General features: G+C 38.3%; 1 protein-coding gene across 1 annotated transcript in view; it reads left to right on the forward strand.

Annotated features, from left to right (window-relative positions):
- Positions 1 to 13,736, forward strand: part of GUCY1A2 (guanylate cyclase 1 soluble subunit alpha 2) — a 485,319-nt gene that overhangs the window by 73,010 nt on the left and 398,573 nt on the right. Inside the window, exon 3 of the mRNA XM_060399261.1 lies at positions 12,723 to 12,844. Coding sequence (XP_060255244.1) covers positions 12,723 to 12,844 — 122 coding nt within the window. The remainder of the gene's footprint in view (positions 1 to 12,722; positions 12,845 to 13,736) is intronic.

Consider the following 13,736-nt stretch of genomic DNA (forward strand, 5'->3'; position numbering starts at 1 on the left):
CTTGCTGTCCTCCATAGAGACTGTATAAATTTACATTCCCATCAACAGTGTAGGAAGGTTTCCTTCTCTGCACACCCTATACAGCATTTTTTGTTTGTGAGTTTTTTTGATGATAGCCATTCTAACTGGTGTGAGGTAATATCTTATTGTAGTTTTAATTTGCATTTCTCTAATAATTAGTGTGGAAGCCAGTCAGTCATGTCTGACTCTTTGTGAACCTGTGGACTGTAGTCTGCCAGGGTCCCCTGTCCATGGAATCCTCCAGGCAAGAATACTGGAGTGGGTGGCCATTCAGTCCTATTGGTTGGGGTTTTTCCAACCCAGGAATTGAACCCAGGTCTCCCACATTGCAGGCAGATTCTTTACCATCTGCATCAACAGGGAAGCCCTAATAACAAATGATGTTGAACATCTTTTCATGTGCCTATTGACCATCTGTATGTCTTCTGGAAAAATGTCTATTCAGGTCTTCTGCTCATTTTTTGAATGGGTTGTTTGCTTTGATGCTGTTAAGCATCATAAGCTGTTCATAAATTTTGGAGACCTATCCCTTATTGGTCAAATAATTTGCAAATATTTTCTCCCAATCTTTGGGTTGTCTTTTTGCTTTGTTTATTGTTTCCTTTACTGTGCAAAAGCTTTTGAGTTTAAGTAGGTCCTCTTTGTTTATTTTTGCTTTTATTTCCATTATTCTGGGAGGTGGATCGAAAAAGATATAGTTGTGAGTTTTGTTAGAGAGTGTTCTACCTACGTTTTCCCTCTAGGAGTTTAATAGTGTCTGGTCTCAAATTTAGGTCTTTAATCCATTTTGAGCTTATTTTTGTGTATGGGGTTAAAGAATGATCTAATTTCATTTTTTTGCATGTGCTTGTCCAATTTTCCCAGCACCGTTTGTTGAAGAGACTGTCTTTCCAACATTGTGTAGTCTTGCCTCCTTTGTCATAGAATAATTGACCATAGGTACATGGGCTTATTTCTGGGCTTTCTATCCTGTCCTATTGATTTGTATATTTATTTTTGTGCTAGGACCATACTGCTTTGATAACTGTAGTATAGTCTGAATTTGGGAAACCTGATTCCTCCAGCTCTGTTTTTCTTTTTCAGGATTGCTTTGAATATTCTGGGTATTTTGTGTCCCCATACAAATTTTGAGATTTTTTTTTTTGGTTCTGAAAGTGAAAGTGTTAGTTGCTAAGTTGTGTTCTACTCTTTGCGATCCCATGGACTTTAGCCCACCAGGCTCCTCTGTCCATGAAATTCTCCAAGCAAAAATACTGGATACTATTGGTATTGTCAGGATTGCACTAAATCTGTAGATTGCCATGGGTAGTATAGGCATTTTGACAATATTGATTATTCTAATCCAAAAACATGGTATATCTTTCCATCTGTTTATGACTTCTTCAGTTTCTTTCATCAGCATCTTATAGTTTTTGGAGTACAAGTCTTTTGTCTGATTAGGTCGGTTTATTCCTAGATATTTTATTCTTTTTGATGTAGTGGTAAATGGAATTGCTTCTTGAATGCCTCTTCCTGATCTTTTGTTGTTAGTCTATAGAAATGCAACTGATTTCTGTGTGTTAATTTTGTAACCTACAGCTTTACCAAATTCATTGATGAGTTCTAGTAGTTTTCTGGTAGCATCTTCAGGATCTTCTATGTATACTAAAATGTCATCCGCAAACAGTGACAGTTTAACTTTTTCTTTTCTAATCTGTATTCCTCTTCTTTTTCTTCTCTCATTGCTGTAGCTAGGACTTCCAAAACTATGTTGAATAAAAGGGGTGAGATTGGACATCCTTAACTTGTTCCTGATATTAGAGGGATTGCTTTCAGCTTTTCACCATTGAGTATGTAGGTGTAAGCTAGCTGTAGATTTGTTGTATATAGCCTTTATTATGTTGAGGTTTATGCCCTCAATCCGATTTCTGGAGAGTTATCATAAATGGGTGCTGAATTTTGTCAAAAGCTTTTTATGCATTGTTGAGATGATCATATGGTTTTTATTCTTCAGTTTGTTAATGGGTGTATTACATGGATTAGCTTGTGGATGTTGAAATATTCTTGCATCCCTGGGTTGAATCCCACTTGATCATGGTGTATGATCTTTTAAATGTACTGTTGAATATGAATTGCTAGTATTTTGTTGAGGATTTTTGCATCTATGTTCATGAGTTTTATTGGCCTGTAAATTTTTTTTTGTCGTGTCTTTGTTTGGTTTTGGCATCAGGATGATGGTAGCCTCATAAAATAAGTTGGCAAGCTTTCCTTCCACTGCAGGTTTTTTGGAACGATTTCAGAAGAGTCAGTGTTCCCTCTTATCTAAATATTTGATAAAATTTGCCTGTGAAGCCGTCAGGTCCTGGAATTTTGTTTTGGGGGAGGTTTTTAATCACAGTTTCAATTTCAGTGCTTGTGATTGGTCTGTTCATATTTTCTGTTTCTTCCTGGTTCAGTCTAAGGAGACAATATATTTCTAAGAATTGCTTATTTCTTTCAGGTTGTCCATTTTATTGGCATACAGTTGTTCATAGTAGTCTCGTAATCTTTTGTATTGCTATGGAGTCAATTGTAACCTCTCCGTTTTTATTTCCAGTTTTGCTGATTTGTGTCCTCTCCCTTTTTTTCTTGATGAATCTAACTAAAGGTTTATCAATTTTATTTTTTCAAAGAACCAGCTTTTAGTTTCATTGATTTTATGATTGTTTACTTTGTCTCTATTTCATTTATTTTCTCTGATCTTTATGATTTCTTTCCTTCTGCTGATTTTAAATTTTATTTTTGTTTTTTCTCTAATTATTTCAGATTTAAGGTTAGGTTGTTTATTTGAAATTTTTCTTGTTTCTTGCCATAAGATTGTATTGCTATAAACTTCCCTCTCAGTACTACTTTGGCTGCATCTGATAAGTTTTGGATGTTATGCTTTCATTTTCTTTTTTCTGTAGGGATTTTTAAATTCTTATTTGATTTCTTCAGTGATCCAATGGTTGTTTAGTAGTGTTTCATTTAGTCAGAATGTGTTTGTGTTTAATCTTAGAGGTTTTTTTTTTTTAGTGTATTTCTAATCTCATAGTATTGTGATCAGAAAAAATGCTTGATATGATTTCAGTTTTCTTAAAATTGCATAGGCTACCCTTATGGCCCAGCACGTGGTCAGTCCTGGAGAATGTTCCATGTGCACTTGAGAGGAATGTGTAGTCTTCTGCTTTTGGATGGAATGTTCTATACATATCAACTAAGTCCAACTTGTCTAAAGTGTCACTTAAGGCCTGTGTTTCGTTATTGATTTTCTGCCTGGATGATCAGTCCATTCAGGAATGTGGGGTATTAAAATCTTTCACTGGTACTGTGTTACTGTAGATTTCTACCTTTATGTTTGTTTGTATTTCCTTGCATATTAAGGTGTTCCTATGTTGGGTGCATGCATATTTAGAATTGTTATATCTTCTCTTGAATTGAACCTTTGATCATTATATAGTGTCCTTTGTCTGTTATAACAGTTTTTATTTTAAAGTCTATTTTGTCTGGTGTGAGTATTGCTACTTTAGCCTTCTTATGATTTACATTTACATGAAATACCTTCTCCCATACTGTATTTTTAGTCTATAAGTGTCCATAGGTCTGAGGTGGTTCTCTGGTAGACAACATATATATGGGTCTTGTTTTTATATCCATCCAGCCAATCTATGTCTTTTGGTTGGTGCATTTAATCCATTTATGTTTAAGGAAATAATTGATATGTATGATCCTCTTACAATTTTGTCAATTGTTTTGGGTTTATTGTTGGTAGAACTTTTTCTTCTTTTGTGTTTACTGCATAGAGAAGTTCCTTTAGCATTCATTGTAAAACTGTTTTAGTGGTGCTGAATTAATTTTTGTATGTCTGCAAAGCTTTTATTTCTCCATCAGATCTTATTAAGAGTCTTAATTGGTAGAGTAGTCTTGGTTGTAGTATCTTCCTTTCATCACTTGGAATATATCATGCCATTCCCTTCTGGCTTGTAGACTTTCCATTGAGAAATCAGCTTGAGATAACCACCTGGGATTTCTCTTGTGTGTTATTTGTCTTTTTCTCTTGTTGCTTTTAATACTCTATCTTTGTCTTTATTTAATTTTTGTCACTTTGATTACTATGTGTTTTGCTGTGTTCCTCGGGTTTTTCCTGCCTGGAACTCTCTGCCCTTCCTTGAATTGGTTAACTATTTCTTTTCTCATGTTGGGGGAGTTTTCAACTATTATCTCTTCAATTATTTTCTCACGTTCTTTCTCTCTATCTTCTCCTCTGGGACCTTTATAATGTGAATGTTGGTGTGTTTAATGTCCCAGAGTTCTCTTAGGCTGTCTTCATTTCTTTTCACACTCTTTTTATATATTCTGTTTTGTAGCAGTGATTTCCACCATTCTGTCCTCCAGGTCCATTATCCATTATTCTGCTTCAGTTATTCTACTTTTGATTCCTTGAACGAAGAAGGCAATGGCACCCCACTCCAGTACTCTTGCCTGGCAAATCCCATGGACAGAGGAGCCTGGTGGGCTGCAGCCCATGTGGTCGCTAGGAGTCGGACACGACTGAGCGACTTCACTTTCACTTTTGACTTTCATGCTTTGGAGAAGGAAATGGCAACCCATTCCAGTGTTCTTGCCTGAAGAATCCCAGGGACGAGGGAGCCTGGTGGCTTGCCATCTATGGGGTCACACAGAGTTGGACACGACTAAAGCAACTTAGCAGTAGCAGCAGTGTTGAAGAAAGTAGGGAAAACCACTAGACCATTCAGGTATGATGTAAATCAAATCTCTTATGATTATACAGTGGAAATGAGAAATAGATTTAAGGTACTAGATCTGATAGACAGAGTGCCTGAAGAACTATGGACAGAGGTTCATGACATTGTACAGGAGACAGGGATCAAGACCATCCCCATGGAAAAGAAATGCAAAAAGCAAAATGGCTGTCTGGGGAGGCCTTATAAATAGCTGTGAAAAGAAGAGAAGTGAAAAGCAAAGGAGAAAAGGAAAGATATTTCCATTTGAATGCAGTGTTCCAAAGAATAGCAAGGCGAGATAAGAAAGCCTTCCTCAGCGATCAATGCAAAGAAATAGAGGAAAACACTAGAATGGGAAAGACTAGAGATCTCTTCAAGAAAATTAGAAATACCAAGGGAACATTTCATGTAAAGATGGGCTTGATAAAGGACAGAAATGGTAGGGACCTAACAGAAGCAAAAGATATTAAGAAGAGGTGGCAAGAATACACAGAAGAACTGTACAAAAAAGAGCTTCCCGACCCAGATAATCATGATGGTGTGATCACTCACCTAGAGCCAGACATCCTGGAATGTGAAGTCAAGCAGGCCTTAGAAAGCATCACTACTAACAAAACTAGTAGAGGTGATGGATTTCCAGTGGAGCTCTTTCAAATCCTGAAAGATAATACTGCGAAAGTGCTGCACTCAATATGCCAGCACATTTGGAAAACTCAGCAGTGGCCACAGAACTGGAAAAGGTCAGTTTTATTCCAGTCCCAAAGAAAGGCAATGCCAAAGAATGCTCAAACTACCTCACAATTGCACTCATCTTACATGCTAGTAAAGTAATGCTCAAAATTCTCGAAGCCAGGCTTCAGCAATACGTGAACCATGAACTTCCAGACATTCAAGCTGGTTTTAGAAAAGGCAGAGGAACCAGAGATCAAATGGCCAACATCTGCTGGATCATGGAAAAAGCAAGAGAATTCCATAAAACATCTATTTCTGCTTTATTGACTATGCCAAAGCCTTTGACTGTGTGGATCACAATAAACTGTGGAAAATTCTGAGAGAGAAGGGAATACCAGACCACCTGACCTGTCTCTTGAGAAACCTATATGCAGGTCAGAAAGCAACAGTTAGAACTGGACATGGAACAACAGACTGGTTCCAAATAGAAAAAGGAGTACGTCAAGGCTGTATATTGTCACCCTGCTTATTTAACTTCTATGCAGAGTACATCATGAGAAACGCTGGACTGGAAGAAGCACAAGCTGGAATCAAGATTGCTGGGAGAAATATCAATAACCTCAGTTATGCAGATGGCATAAAGTGAAGAGGAACTAAAAGCATCTTGATGAAAGTGAAAGAGGAGAGTGAAAAAGTTGGCTTAAAGCTCAACATTCAGAAACCTAAGATCCTGGCATCTGGTCCCATCACTTCATGGGAAATAGATGGGGAAACAATGGAAACAGTGTCAGACTTTATTTTTGGGGGGCTCCAAAATCACTGGAGATGGTCACTGTAGCCATGAAATTACAAGACGTTTACTCTTTGGGAGGAAAGTTATGTCCAACCTAGACAGCATATTAAAAAGAAGACGTATTACTTTGCCAACAAATGTCCGTCTAGTCAAGGCTATTGTTTTTCCAGTGGTCATCTATGGATGTGAGAGTTGGACTGTGAAGAAAGCTGAGTGCCAAAGAATTGATGCTTTTGAACTGTGGTGTTGGAGAAGACTGTTGTGAGTCCCTTGGACTGCAAGGAGATCCAAGCAGTCCATCCTAAAGGAGATCAGTCCTGGATGTTCATTGGAAGGACTGATGCTATAGCTGAAACTCCAATACTTTGACCACTTCATGCGAAGAGTTGACTCATTGTAAAAGACCATGATGCTGAGAGGAATTGGGGGCAGGAGGAGAAGGGGACGACAGAGGATGAGATGGCTGGATGGCATCACCGACTTGATGGACATGAGTTTGAGTAGACTCCGGGAGTTGGTGATGGACAGGAAGGCCTGGCGTGCTGTGATTCATGGGGTTGCAAAGAGTCGGAAACAACTGAGCAACTGAACCAAACTGAACTGAAGTTATTGTTTATCTCTGTTTCTTTGTTCTTTAGAAATGTTTGGTAAACATTTTTTTGCATATTCTCCACTCTTTTATAGAGATCCTAGATCATGTTCACTATCATTAATCTGAATAGTTTTTCTGGAAAGTTGCCCATCTCCACTTCATTTAGTTGTTTTTCTGGGGATTTATCTTTTTCCTTCATCTGGAACATAATTCTATTTCTTTTCATTTTGGTTAGCTTTCTGTGATTGTGGTATTAGTTCTTCAGACTGTGGGCTTGTCGTTCTTGTTTCTTCTGTCTGCCCTCTGGTGGATGAGGATAAAAAATTTGTGCAAGCTTCCTGATGGAGGGTTGGGTGTGGGGAAAACAGGGTCATTCTCTGGTGGGCAGGGCCTTGGTCAATAAAGCTTTAATCCTATTGTCTTCTGATAGGTGGGTTTAGTTAGTTGTTTGACCTGAGGCCACCCAGTTCTGGATTCTGGAGGCTTTATGGTAGGGCTAAGGCAACCTCCATGAGGACTTATGACATGATGCATCTCCCAGGACTGCTGCTACCAGTGCCCCTGTCCCCATGGCAGGCCACTTCTGACCCATGTTTCTGCAGGAGGTCCTCAAACACTCACAGGTTGACCTGACTCAGTCTCCAGTTGTGTCACTGTTCCTTTCCCCTGGGTCCTAGTGCACACAGGGTTTTGTTTGTGCCCTCCAAGAGTAGAGTTTCTATTTCCCCCGGTCCTGTGCAAGTCCTGTAATCAAATCCCACTAGTCTTCAAAGTCAGATTCCCTGAGGATTCCCAGTCTGTTTGCCAGATCCCCAGTCTGGGAAGCCTGATATGAGGCATAGAACCTTCACAACAGTGGGAGAACTTCCTTGATATTATTGTTCTTGAGATTGCTGGTCACCCACTTGGCAAACATAGGGTTTGATTTTATTGTGTTTACATTCCTTCTACCGTCTGATTGTGGCTTCTTCTTTAATTTTGGATATGGAATATCTTTGTGTGTGTGTGGGTTCCAGCATTCTCCTGTCAATGTTTGTTAAACAGCTATTTTGGTGCTCTTGCAGAAGAAGATGAGCACACATCCTTCTATTCCACTGTCTTGAACCAGTCTCCCTCCCTAATTTCTGAAATTGTGCTTTGCCTAAAGCTAGTCTACGCAGCTGAAGTAATTCAGTTTTTAGGTGCCTTGGATTGGGATGAGGAATCAAAGTGGATAACAGAGAGTAGGAGTTAGCCATTTTCTTTTTAATTTTTAGTTCAGTCTCTAACTGCTAACCTTCCTATCCTTCTTTTTCTCTGTTTTGATATTCTGCCTTTGGATCTGTGCTCTTTATCAGAGCTCTAGGATTGTACAATCTTGCTCCTCAACGAATTTTTAAAATACCAGTGGCCCGTCATTGCCATCTTCCTAAATTCCATATATATGTGTTAGTATACTGTATTGGTGTTTTTCTTTCTGGCTTACTTCACTCTGTATAATCGGCTCCAGTTTCATCCATCTCATCAGAACTGATTCAAATGAATTCTTTTTAACTGCTGAGTAATACTCCATTGTGTATATGTACCACAGCTTTCTTATCCATTCATCTGCTGATGGACATCTAGGTTGTTTCCATGTCCTGGCTATTATAAACAGTGCTGCGATGAACATTGGGAGAATGACATTCTAACATGTATACTATCAAGTGAATTGAATCGCCAGTCTATGTCTGACGCAGGATGCAGCATGCTTGGGGCTGGTGCATGGGGATGACCCAGAAAGATGTTATGGGGAGGGAGGTGGGAGGGGGGTTCATGTTTGGGAATGCATGTAAGAATTAAAGATTTTAAAATTTAAAAAATAAAAAACTAAAATTAAAAAAAAATACCAGTGGCCCATAGGAACTGTCTAAGGCTTTTTTAGTCTGTGAGACCTAGACTTGAATGCAGTGAGCAGCTGTTCAAAGAATCAGACAGATGGAGGACTGGGAGGGAATAGCTGATAGAGGCTCTTGTTAGGAAGTAAAATAACCTCTCAGTACTTCAGTGACTTTATCCTTAAACATTTCTTCTATGCCTTAACTTATTCATTCATTTGTTCATTTATTTATTCATAGACATCATTCAAGTTGAGAGAATAACTGCTTATATAATTTATTCATGCAGTGTAATAAATCTTCACCTCTTTTAATCTCCACTGTCACCATCGTCTCTGAGAGAGAGGTTCCACCCTGTTAATAGTTTTCTGGTTTCTACTCCTCTAGTTTCTGATTAAGCATGTCTGAAAGTGAAAGTGTTAGTCACTCAGTCGTGTCTGACTCTTTGTTACTCCATGGACGGCAACCCACCGGGTCCCCTGTCCATGGAATTCTCCAGGCAAGAATACTGGAGTAGGTTGCCATTTCCTTCTCCAGGGGATCTTTCTGATTCTGATGCAGCTGGTTCAGGGGTCATGTTTTGAATCCATTAAAAACCATACAATAATGTACTGTCATAGAATAAAATCTGAGCTCTTCCTGTGATCTGGGCCTCTGCTTACCCCTCTGATTTCATAGTATTCTACTTTTCACATTTCAGTCTGCTCCAGCCATTTCAAGCCTTCTGTTTGTTTCTCTACTATGCCAAGTTTGCTTAGCCTCAAGGGTTTTGCACATACAATTTCATATTCCTGAAATGCTCTATCCTCAAATGTTTGCATGGATTATTCTTTATACAGGTAAGTCTGTGTTTAAATCTTATATCCTGAGGAAGAAATGACAGTCAATCTGAAGTAGTCCTCAATCTCTACCCCAAGGATTTTCTACTACATTATTCTATATTATCTCTTTTTATAGTCCTTATCATTAGCTTATATTATCTTATCTCTTTACTTTGTTATTTATCTTGTTTACTTCTATTATATGTAGTTGTATCTTTGTAAATGCTTGGTATATAGGAGGAACTAACAGTTTTTGTTGGGGAGTGGAAGGGGAGAAGTGTGAATAAATGAATAAGTTGTACCTTAATGGTATGTACACAGAGGTATGTATATAGTGGATTATTGTTTTTCAGTCACTCAGTCATGTCTGACTCTTTATGACCCCATGGACTGCAGCACGCCAGGCTTCCCTGTCCTCCACTCTCTCCCGGAGTTTGCTCAAACTCAGGTCCATTGAGTTGATGATGCCATCCAACAATCTCGTCCTCTCTTGCTGCCTTTTCCTACCCTCAGTCTTTCTCAGAATCAGGGTCTTTTCTAATGAGCCAACTCTTCTCTTCCCTTGAATAAAGATTAAGCTGCAGTAGTTTCTGTAGAATATTAGAAGTGAAAGTAAGGGTGAGTTAACCCTGATTATTCTAACTAACTTTAGTGATATTACTTAATATCATATCAATATCATAAGTTTGTCATGGTCAGATTTTGTGGCTGTACATTATTTTATCTAAAAAGTCATCTAGCTTCTTTTTGATGTATTTACATAGACAATGTATCTTACTGAACAAAAACAGTAAGTTGAATAAAAGATAATATTTACTGAGTGCTCTCTGTTTTTGGAGTAATATACGGGGTGCTTTATTGGCTTCCCCAGTGGCTCAGTGGTAACCAATCCACCTGCCAATGCAGGAGGCACAGGTTCAATCCCTGGGCTGGTTTAATCCCTGGGTTGGGAAGATCCCTTGGAGGAAGAAATGGCAACCCAATCCAGTATTCTTGCCTGGATAATCCCATGGACAGAGGAACCTGGCGGGCTACAGTCCAAAGGATCACAAAGAGTTGGACATGACTAAGCACACACAAATGGGGTATTGTATTTTGTATTTTATTTAATACTAACAATCTAATTCATAGGATCATTGTATTAAGTTCATTTTTTTTAAGATGAGGAAATCGAGATTTTGAGAATAAATATTTTGTTTAAAGTCACTCATTAAAATGGTGGAGTTTGATTTAAAAATCAACCTGTATTTGTCTGCATTTAATGACCGTGCTCCCCATTCCACCTTTTACTGAGTAATTCCTGTATTCTAGAAACTGTAGTAAGCATTTTGCTTAACTGGTTTACTGGACTCTAATCTTAGTGAGGTGAACAAACATTAAGCCCTTTTATCTTTTCCCTCCAATCATTTCAAACATGCTAGAATAAGTCCTCTTTGATACTAGATTGGAAGAAGATTGCTCTGTTTTCCAAGTAATTTCAGGGAATATGAAGTCCACTCCAGACCAAATCAAATCTTCAGTCTCATATCCTATCTAATTCTCTGTCCCTCTCTGCCTGGGTCAGTCCTTGGCCTGAGAAACTTGGAATCCAATGTAGAGGTGATGTCATGTATTATTAAATCTTCTGCTTTAGGCCAATCTTTTCTGATTCCTTTTCTCTTCTGATGTGTTATATAGTACTTAGTCACTCAGTCATGTCTGACTCTTTCCTTTGTCCATGGGATTTTCCAGGCAAGAATACTAGAGTGGGATGCCAGATCCCCTCCAGGGGATATTCCACATCCAGGGATCAAACATGTGTCTCCTGTATTCTTTAGCACTGAGCCACCTGGAAAGGCATGAATAAAATGGAAAATAGTAGAACCTTTGTCTATTTCACTGGTGGTTGTAATAATCCTCTCTTGGCTGTGATGCCCTCAGTGAGATATGTATATAGGCTCTGCCTTTACTGCTTCAGATTCCTTGGTTCTTGGCTCTGTGGTCTTGCTAGTGGTATTCCTGCCCCAGGCTGCAGCTTCTAGAATGGGAAAACAATAAGGATGGGACACCCCCAGCTAACCTTTCTTTAGTGATATTTCCCTAACTCTTGAGAAACTTGTATTTTTTTACCTTATCAAATGGTAGGATTGTAGGCTAGTCTCAGTTTGGTTCTGTTTTCCCTGGATAAGTCTCTCTGGTATCTTCTTCTCCTGTTCAGATATATTAGGATGTTCAGAAATTCCACCATGTCAGCAGATATTTAATGAGGAATGAGATACTTAACCCTCAGTCTCTATCAGAGTGGATCCCTCTTTCACCAACTGGGTTTCTGCAGGGAACATTCTCTTTCTCTCTTTTACTTGTGTTTGTATGAGGGTGTGATGGGGAGAATAGCTGTACTCTCCTAATTATTTTAACTCATTCTTCTGATTATTTTCTTTCAAACTGTTCCTATTCCTTTGCTTTTGTATGCTGGTGATGAGGTGGTAGTGACATTTAGTCACTTCTTAATTTCTGAAGGTGATGTCTGGTCTTCTCGGCTAATCTTTTGGAACATTAGGGCATTTGACCCTGTTACTATTGTCCGCAGCTTTGGTGCCTTAGCTTTAATTCAAAGGAAACTGGAAAAGTTTCAGTCAACGCAGGCATTTTATCTTTCAGTCCTCATAAGAAATTTAGGAGTTACCTCCATTTTATAAGGAGGAAAATTAGACTAACAGAGGTTATATAAGTTGCCCAAAGTCTCACAGATAAAGGTAAGACTGTGATTCAAATTCTGTCAGAGACCGAACACTTTGTTTGCTTGTTATCCATGCACCATACTTCTATCTTCTTGACTGTGATAGAAGTTAAGATGTGTTTACTTTCAACTCAGTTAGTGCCAATGCAAATTATCACGGTTAATTATTCTTTTTCCAGGAAAATTCATTGTAGAAACAAATTGCCAGTGTCTGCAGAGGACTCAAGTAAAGAAACATTAGCTATACAATCTGATATATTTTCGGGTTCTCACCATTTTTTTTACATGTTGTTTTCTTATTAATAATTGCTTCAGGTTCCAGGTCCATATTCCTTATGCTGATATTACTGGTGGGTTATGCCAGATATTATGTTTTAAAGTTTCAGTGATTTTCAAATATTATCAAGCCAAGAGTATAAACTACGTATGCTTATGTGTATATATAGGAATGCATTTGCAGAGGTTTTGAAAAATTTCTCCATATGCTAATTTTGTTTTCTTCTTAGTTATAGGGATACAGAAAAGAATTTCTACAATATCTCTAACAGATGCTCCTATGCAGACCATTCCAACAAAGAGGACATTGAAGAGGTCTCAGGAATTCTTCAGTGTACTGCTAATGTACTCGGTATAGTAACTATATATTTATAAGATTGAGAGAGAATGAGTGAGGGGAGGAGAGGAAAGGAAAAGAGTGTTTCAGTTTCACTAAAGAGAGATTTGAAGACTCTGGTGAACTGAGACCAAGACCTTGTCTTTAAGTGATTTAATTTCAATACTTCTGATGATGTTTAAATGAAAATTACCTGCATGCCATTTACTCAGAGATTGGAAAATATTGCATTAAAAACACATTCCAGGTATACTTTTCCAGATATTCATATGTTAGTATTATTAGCCTCCTATAATCCATATTTCTCTGGCTCTAACTCTCAGTTGAAACTGGAGATCTTCCTCTTTTCTCAAAGCCTTTGCTTTATTCTTATTTATTTCACTATTTCTGGAAAGCCTGGTTGGTGCTGGAGGGTGGTTCACATGTACTCATAGTAGGCTCTGCAACTCAAAGGCAGTAAAGCAGGTCATCTATGGAAGTCTCTGTGTCCTACTTGTTGAGGAGTGTCTATCTTGAAAATACTAATATTTATGACAGAGGGCTGTTTTTAGAAGTTCCCACCATGATAAGGATTACTCTTATACTGCACTGATTCATGCGGCCATAAGGTACCGTAAGTGAGATGTACTGTCTTGTGATCTGAAGTTCTTGGTGTGTGAGAGCTACATTTTATTATATGCAAAGTAGATAACATAGCAGGAATACCTTTTGCTCTAATATCTTACAGAGTTTTTTTGGGGGGGAAATAAACCTCTTTCAGTATTTTTTGCATTGTCTTTTTGCCTTATGACTCAGACAGAAATCCTTGGAGTTGTTGGGAGTGGTAGTGGGGAAAAACAAATCTTAGTGACTGACTCCATACAAAACTCAGAATCACCTCTCTTTCAGAATCAGATTTTGGAGACTA

Source organism: Ovis aries, chromosome 15, assembly GCF_016772045.2.
Source record: "Ovis aries strain OAR_USU_Benz2616 breed Rambouillet chromosome 15, ARS-UI_Ramb_v3.0, whole genome shotgun sequence".
NCBI lineage: Eukaryota > Metazoa > Chordata > Mammalia > Artiodactyla > Bovidae > Ovis > Ovis aries.